The following is an 8537-nucleotide window of genomic DNA, read 5'->3' as shown; positions in this document are numbered from 1 at the left end:
TTGATCTGGCCAACTGTTGTGAAGGGTGTTTTCTTCACCAGGGGAAGAAGTCTTCGGTCATCCACCACAGTTGTTTTCCGTGGTCTTCCGGGTCTTTTGGTGTTGCTGAGCTCACCGGTGCGTTCCTTCTTTTTAAGAATGTTCCAAACAGTTGTTTTGGCCACGCCTAATGTTTTTGCTATCTCTCTGATGGGTTTGTTTAGTTTTTTCAGCCTAATGATGGCTTGCTTCACTGATAGTGACAGCTTTCTGGATCTCATCTTGAGAGTTGACAGCAACAGATTCCAAATGCAAATAGCAGACTGGAAATGAACTCTGGACCTTTTATCTGCTCACTGTAATTGGGATAATGAGGGAATAACACACCCCTGGCCATGGAACAGCTGAGAAGCCAATTGTCCCATTACTTTTGGTTCCTTAACAAGTGGGAGGCACATATGCAAACTGTTGTAATTCCTACACCGTTCACCTGATTTGGATGTAAATACCCTCAAATTAAAGCTGACAGTCTGCAGTTACAGCACATCTTGTTCCTTTCATGTTAAACCCATTGTGGTGGTGTATAGAGCCAAAAATGTTAGAATTGTGACGATGTCCCAATATTTATGGACCTGACTGTATATTACAACAATAATGGATATTCTCATACGTAGGATCAGCAAACAGACGCGGACCTGTTCTCTACGATGGGCACAATGGTATAACACTGATGTCTTTGGTCGTTTGACCAATGAATTAAAAACTGAAGCGGTGGTTATCAATTATAACAAAAATATCTTTATTAAATATAAAATGAGGGCGTTTTGTGGAGGCAGAGGTAATCAGTGATTAGGAATGTCCCGGTTTGCTTCATGGTTCTCACAAATCTGTGCGTTCTGCTCCGGACAGAAAAGTTTCCTCCGTATTGTGCACCATTAGGGAAGGTCACGTCCGCGCAGGTCCTTTTCATTTTTCCAAGGGAGCGTAGTTTAAAAGCTTCTCTATCAGATCCACATGAGCGAGAAGCATACGGCGACAGCAATACCTCTTCAAGCCTAAAGCATCAAGGGCGTCACTATGAAGAGAGGAGAAGAGTGAGGAGGACTTTGGAATAGTCTTCCCTAAATACCGTTAGTTCTACAGCCCCATGAAGTCTTATGCGTCTCCGTGACGGTCTCCTGTAGTCATACCCCCCTCTATCCCCCCAACATACCTGGTACCAATAAGTAGGGGATAGACAGAAGAGAGTATGACTGCAGTGTTAGGGTACAATTCAGACAGAGAACTTTGTCAGAGATAAAATTCTCGGCGGATCCCACGGCAGAAGCCGCTGTGTTCTGCTGCGGTTTCTGCCATGGGTTTTCCGCTCTTGGTTTAGTTCCATTGAATGGAGCTAAATCACAAAGAGACTCCCGCTGCAGCTGTGCGAGGGGTCTGCATGGTGACTGCGCCAATAATGGACCTGGACATTCTTGGCAAGGTCTTAAAAAATTGCGCAGCATTACCTCAGCTGCAGGAACCGCTGCCTGGCCTCCCACTGAAAACAATTTGATGAGCTTTCAGTGAAGATTTGGTCTGGTTTTTAGCACTGAATCTGCGCTGAAACCTGCGACCAAAATCCTCAGCCTGAACATACCCGCAGACTACACGAGACCTACTTAGTTGCCATGGAGACGCACACGCCTGTAAAGCAGCTGTAGACAAAACTGTAGGACGTGAAGGACTGTAAGGACTGTTTGCAAAGTCGCTAGATGCACGGGAGCAGGAAAAATAAAAAAAATTAAAATTGCAGGTATATTCATAGCCTTAAATGGGACCCATCACATTAACTCGCCACACTAAACCGCCAACACCATGTTAATCTTCTCTATTACAGATACACTTCTATATAAACTTTCTGAAAAGGCACATTATAAAAAATGAAGACCTGGTAAATGTAATCTAATTAAGTCATCTGCATGGGCCATTTCTTTGAATTAGGGCTCATGCACACAAATGTATTTTCTTTCAGTGTCCGTTCCGTTTTTTTGCATACTATGGAACCATTCATTTCAATGGGTCCGCAAAAAAAAAAAAAAAGGAAGTTACTCCATGTGCTTTCCGTTTCAGTATGTCCCTTTCGCAAAAGAATAATTCATGTCTAGGGATGAGCGAATCGACTTCGGATGAAACATCCAAAGTCGATTCGCATAAAACTTTGTTCTAATACTGTACAGTATTAGAATGTATTGGCTCCGATGAGCCGAAGTCTCGCAGGACTTCGCGCAATAACTTCATAAATTAATTTGTACTGTAAAAAAAAAAACATTTCCCGAACTTGGGTTTAGTTCCAAGGTACCACTTGGAACCGAACCAAAGTTCGGGAAATGTTAAACTTTTTTTTTTTTTTACAGTACAAATTCATTTATGACGTTAATGCGCGAAGTCCTGCGAGACTTCGGCTCATCGGAGCCAATACATTCTAATACTGTACAGTATTAGAACGAAGTATCATGCGAATCAGCTTCGGATGTTTCATCCAAAGTTGATTCGCTTATCTCTAATCATGTCCTATTACTGTCCGCATTATGGCAGTGTGCATGAGCCCTAAGACCGGCTTTTTACGTCAGTCTTAGATCCCCCCCCCTATAGTACTGTAAAATTATCCTAATTTATGATATCGCATGTGCCTCATTATAAATTAGGCAAATCTACAGCAGTCTGTGAGCCTGGCATGGAATAGTCCAGATCCTGGCTAGAGTCGTTTTTCGCCAACATTTATATCTGTTCCCAGGCGAAAATCTTAGTAAATATGCTGGGGCCGGACCCGACACAGCCCACGCCCCACCCCACTGCTAAAAATGCTGTAAAACTGACCATACGACTAAACACTGCCGCATGGCGGGCAAAAGAAATAAATAATAAAAAAATAAAAAGACTTGCGAAAATAGTCACAAGTCTCTTTATAAATGACCCCCATTGGGTTTTCAACATCACCAGAATAGCTCCTGAAGACCCGCTGCCTGGCCATGCCCAGTGAAGCCACGTGTACTTGCCCCGGCTTCGTGTGCGCACTGGGAAAAAGAGCCAAGTATGGTGTGACGCTCCAGCGCTCTATCTTCCAGCGCCTGCACAGATAAAGCCGAGGCAAGTTCATCAGGGCCTCAATGTGCAGCGGGATTCCAGGAGCCACTCTAGATGTCGGGACCCTCCTTTAGCATGTCACAATGGCAGCGATTACAGCTCGGGCAGCGTGGCTGCCCAAAGGAACAACTAGCATACCGCACGCGCTGGACTGTAAATTCATTTTCACACCGAGACTTCTCAGAAAGTGTATATTAAAGCCCGTCTAACGCTGTAGATGAAACCCATGTGACAGAGCCTCTTTACACTTAATAGAAGAGAATACTCTTTTTCCATATCTGCTGGAAACGCTCGCGGACTAGAAGAATAAGGTAATAATTGTAATAAACACATCCACTTGATCTATAGGCTTGAAGCGCGGCAGCAGTGAACATACCCTTCAGTGTACTCCGCCTGCAGCAGCCCGAGGTATGCCTCCCACTTATTTCCAACGATCTTCCCACACGTGAAGCATCTGACAGGGATAATCATTTTGTTGAATTTCTTGCGGGGAAGAAAAGAGATGAAATTGGGTCACAAGCCATGATAAGATCCAGCTAAATAATAAGAAGTGCTCCGCCGGGACCTCTCGATGCCCTTGCTCGGGGCTGTGGAGTGCTCCGAACACAGGACTGCTGAAGGATAATAAGCCAGTGTATCAGCTGGTAATGGCGTGATCGATGCGGGGTGGCGGCTGCGCTGCTCTCCAGGTTCTATTATTTACAGGCTCTGGCAGCCCTGATTGGATTAAGAAGCGAATTCGCCAGAAATTGACATTTTTCTATGAGGTTTAAAGGATCAGCTGGGAACCATTACTGACACTGGCAGAGAGAGAAGCCCCGGCGGGGCAAGATATGTAAAACATGAGGACCTAACGAGCAGAGCGATCTGAACCTGCTCCTCGTCATTCCCACAGCGCCCAACCTGAGAGATCCACGTGTCGCAGCTCCTCTGCGGCACATAACCTAAATAAAGGGGCCACTGACCGCAGGATATAGAGGCTAAGGCCTCATGCACACGGCCGTTGTTCTGGTCCGCATCCGAGCTGCAGTTTTGGCGGCTCGGGTGTGGACCCATTCACTTCAATGGGGTCGCAAAAGATGCAGACAGCACTCTGTGTGCTGTCCACATCCGTTGCTCCGTTCCGTGGTCCCGCAAAAAAAAAAAAAAACTGTCCTATTCTTGTCCGCGCTCCGCGGATAAGAATAGGCAGTTATATTAAAGGCTGTCCGTGCCGTTCCGCAAATTGCGGAACACGCACAGACGCCATCCGTGATTTGCGGACCGCAAAACACACCACGGTCATGTGCATTTAGCCTTAAACTGAGTTATCAACTACCACGTGAATAAGTGATAAATGATTTTTGCAAAGGGGTTGTCCTATTTCAGAAAGAAACTGGACAATCCCTAGGATCTGCCTGAAATAAAGAAAGGGCAAGGACTTGCCTGCCAAATCCCACGCTGCTCTGGTTCTCCTGACCAGGGTTTAGATTACCGGCTACCTCATATTGAAGACACATGACTGCTGCAGCCAATCACTGGCCTCTGCAGTGTGCCCGATGAGACCAGGGATTGGCTGATGTCACACCCACAACAGGTGACTGCTGCAGCCAGGTATACAGAACCCAGTCTGGAGAAGCAGAGCAGCGAGGGATCTGGGACGTAAGTACTTACCGGTCCTTTATTTCAGCAGGATCCCAGGTGGTTGCAGGGTTCCTCCTGAAACAGGACAACCCCTTTAATGAGCGAGTTCACATAGTTCTGTTTTTACAGTAGAAATACAGTAAATTAAACAAAATGTTTTTATCTAAAGCCTGACCTATCCTAGGCCAACACCAATCCTAGACCATCCTAGGACCAGTAGGTGTGTCCGGGCTACAAATATTGATGACTTATCCTCAGGATAGGACATCAGTATCAGACTGGAAGGGGTCTGACTCCCGGCACCCCCGCCAATCAGCTGTTTGAAGAGAACGCAGTGCTCATATAAGCGCTGCCTTCTCTTCGCTGGTTACCTGCTCACCATCAGCATTGTAGCTGCGAGCAGTGTAATTACATCTCCTCCGTCCCAATCACTTGACAGTGAGCCGGTAAACAGGGAAGAGAAGGGGCGATAGGTTAGGGACAGAATTGCATATGCATACTTGCTGATGGCTTCCCCCATAGAACACAGCCGATTGTAGGGTTTTCCACTGATGGGGCCCTAGCAAACAGCTCAGCCTAAGGCCTCTTTCACATGGGCGTCATATTTTTGGCCCGGATAAGGTGCGGGTGTGTTGCGGGAAAATGCACGATTTTTCCGCGCGAGTGCAAAACATTGTAATGCGTTTTGCACTCACGTGAGAAAAATCGCACATGTTTGGTACCCAAACCCGAACTTCTTCACAGAAGTTCGGGTTTGGGATCAGTGTTCTGTAGATTGTATTATTTTCCCTTATAACATGGTTACAAGAGAAAAGAATAGCATTCTGAATACAGAATGCAAAGTAAAATAGCGCTGGAGGGGTTAAAAAAATATTAAACTCACCTTAATCCACTTGTTCGCGCAGCCGGCATCTCTTCTGTCTTCATCTGTGCTGTGAGCAATAGGACCTTTGATGACGTCACTACGCTCATCACATGATCCATCACCATGGTGATGGATGATGTGATGGACCATGTGATGAGCGTAGTGACGTCACCAAAGGTCCTATTGCTCACAGCACAGATGAAGACAGAAGAGATGCCGGCTGCGCGAACAAATGGATTAAGGTGAGTTGAATTATTATTATTTTTTTAACCCCTCCAGCGCTATTTTACTATGCATTCTGTATTCAGAATGCTATTATTTTCCCTTATAAACATGTTATAAGGGGAAATAATAATGATCGGGTCCCCAGCCCGATCGTCACCTAGCAACCGTGCGTGAAAATCGCACCGCATCCGCACTTGCTTGCGATTTTCACGCAACCCCATTTATTTCTATGGGGTCTGCGTGACGTGAAAATCGCACAAAGAGGAGCATGCTGCGATTTTCACGCAACGCACAAGTGATGCGTGAAAATCACCGCTTGTGTGCACAGCCCCATAGAAATGAATGGGTCCGGATTCAGTGCGGGTGCAATGCGTTCACGTCCCGCATCGCATCCGCGCGGAATACTCGCCCGTGTGAAAGGGGCCTAAAGCTCGTTAGCGATCATCTGGCAGTGTAAACACTCAGTCATTGGACAGTCCAAATCTTTTGACAGGTTAAAAAAAAAAAATTAGTTTGCAGGCGGCAGATTGTGGTGTGTAATTACATTCTGCAGTATAAGTATAAGTGTTGCTCCTTCCTGTACTGAGGAGGAGATCGCTGCATGGAATAGCGGAGGTCCCCGGTAGTGAGCTGACGATTGCCGAGAAGGAACGCTTCCCTCCCAACAATCGCATGTTAAATCAGGCCGTGTATTACACCAACAGATTATCTGACAGATTTTCTAACCAATCATTGGTCAGATGGCCGTTTACACACCATTGGTCTAATTGGACAGATATTGGTCAGATAATCTGTCGGTGTAATACAGCCCTAAGGCTTCATGCATACGATCGTAAACATTTCGTGGTCTGTAAACCACAGATCCGCCAAATGCAGCATTCTCTTGTGAACCCACTGCCATCAATGGCTTCGTGGTCTGCAGAAAGCACACAGATGATCCACGTGATTTCCGGATGTCAGACAGAACATGTCCTACTCCAATAAAATGCGGACGACGACACGACCGTTGTTGTGGTCAGCACTCCGTGTGCTGTCCGCATCCGCTGCTCCGTTCTGTGGTCCGCAAAAAAATATATAACCTGTCCTATTCTTGTCCGTTTTGCGGACAAAAATAGGCATTTCTACAATGGGCTGCCCGTTCCGTAAATTGCGGAAGGCACAGGGGCGAAAAATAGGCATTTCTACAATGGGCTGCCCGTTCCGTAAATTGCGGAAGGCACAGGGGCGGCTTCCGTTTTGTGCAGATGCGCGGTTTGCAGACTGCAAAAAACGGAACGGTCGTGTGCATGAGGTCTTACTCAGGTGTTATCGTAACTCCCATAGAAGTGGAAGGCAGATTGTGGGAGTTGTAGTCTGAGAACAGCTGGAGGTGCTGATCCCTGCTGTAGGGGGGTCTGACTCTCAGCTGGGGGTCCTGCCTCCTCTTCATGGTCCCACCGCCCTTTGTTTTACTGTAAGATCTACCATTTTTCTAAATACTTTCTGTATCAATTGCTCCATTTTCAAGGGCTCTGCTTGCTGTCATTCATTGTTTATGACCAGGGGGAAACAAATCTGTGATGATCACACAGCGCAAGCATCATCTCTGTGCCCTATAATCATCCTATGCCCTAGGAGTAAACCATGTGAGTGCATACTGAATGACAGCAAGCAGAGATCCTGAAAATTGTGATGAATGGATGCAGAAAGCATACGGAATCATTGTACAGGACAATGGCTGCACCCGCCGAATACACCGGGCACTGCAGCCTCTACAGGATGTACAGGAGATGGTGACGTCACATGAACGGCTGATATACACATAGCATTACACGTACACACAGCGCCTCACCTCCCCGCTCTCCGGCCGCCGCTTCCCTTCTTCTCACGCACGCGTTCCTCCTGACCATGTGACTTGCTACGCTCCGCCTACCTCAAGCGGCGTCTTCCAGGTCTCAGGCACCGCCAGATTTTTACCTGCAGCAGTTTGGACGAGCGCCCTCTGGTGTACTGGAGGGGGTAGAGCATTGGAAGCAGCGAGCGCAGCTGTGAGGGATGATCAGAGCGCAAGGACCGGAGTGACGGACGACAGCAGCAGCAGGTAGTGTCCTGTGCATGCACTGCTATCTGTGCTGTAGTGAGTGTGAGTGTGAGTGCACGGCTGTGTGTGTACCTGAGCACGAGTGCAAGTCCCATCCTACACGAATCAACAAGTTCACACAGAGCGGAGCAGCTGCGGAGACGCTATGAGGCGGCATCCATCCTGTCAGCAGGTATCTAAGCCGCCCCAGTGTCTTAGATACAGCGCACAGGATCTTACTGCAGAAAGTACAGGGTATTGGACTCCAGGCAGGGAGTGTGGAGATTGAGAGTTGTAGTCCTAGATTTGGCTGAGCTGGATGATAACTTGCAATCTTAGGTGTTAGACTGTAGATACAATGTATTGATTATAGTTGTAAATTTATCTACTTTTTTTGTCATGATCGGGATTCCTTCATGTGCTTTTTTTTATGATTTACATGTGTTTTTTTTATAGTGTTTTTTTATTTTTATTTGGTGCCTTTTTATATGTAGACATTTTTAACATTCCTATGGAAAAACATCCCACCTAGAGCGTGCTGCGTTATGGCCAAAAAAAAGCAAAAAAAGCAACAGACGTTAGAAAAATAGCACAAGAAAACCGCACTGCTTGGGTAAGTCCACATGGCGTGAATTCACATTAAATCCGCTGCTGTACTGCGCA

At 46.6% G+C, this 8537-nt stretch overlaps 2 protein-coding genes across 2 annotated transcripts in view; one reads left to right on the top strand and one right to left on the bottom strand.

The window, feature by feature from the left end:
* Positions 1-757: 757 nt before the first annotated feature.
* POLR2L (RNA polymerase II, I and III subunit L) lies at positions 758-7716 on the bottom strand. Its single transcript, XM_040410438.1, has 3 exons — positions 7647-7716; positions 3479-3585; positions 758-1054 (listed from the first exon to the last, which is right to left on the bottom strand). Exons 2-3 carry the CDS (start codon positions 3571-3573, stop codon positions 946-948), a joined length of 204 nt encoding a protein of 67 aa, XP_040266372.1. The 5' UTR covers positions 3574-3585; positions 7647-7716; the 3' UTR covers positions 758-945.
* Positions 7717-7809: 93 nt separating this feature from the next.
* Positions 7810-8537, top strand: part of TSPAN4 (tetraspanin 4) — a 594748-nt gene continuing 594020 nt past the window's right edge. Inside the window, exon 1 of the mRNA XM_040410435.1 lies at positions 7810-7895. The gene's annotated coding sequence lies outside the window, so the exon portion shown is untranslated. The remainder of the gene's footprint in view (positions 7896-8537) is intronic.

This window comes from Bufo bufo, chromosome 10 (genome assembly GCF_905171765.1).
Source record: "Bufo bufo chromosome 10, aBufBuf1.1, whole genome shotgun sequence".
NCBI lineage: Eukaryota > Metazoa > Chordata > Amphibia > Anura > Bufonidae > Bufo > Bufo bufo.
Note: the sequence above shows the minus strand (reverse complement) of the source record. Positions and strands in the feature narration are given on the sequence as shown.

Excerpts from the sequence above, each read along its gene's own strand:
- POLR2L (XM_040410438.1), bottom strand. The coding sequence starts at position 3,573 with ATGATTATCCCTGTCAGATGCTTCACGTGTGGGAAGATCGTTGGAAAT. Across the intron at positions 1,055-3,478 it reads CAGGCGGAGTACACTGAAGG|TGACGCCCTTGATGCTTTAG; the intron begins GTATGTTCACTG and ends CTCTCTTCATAG.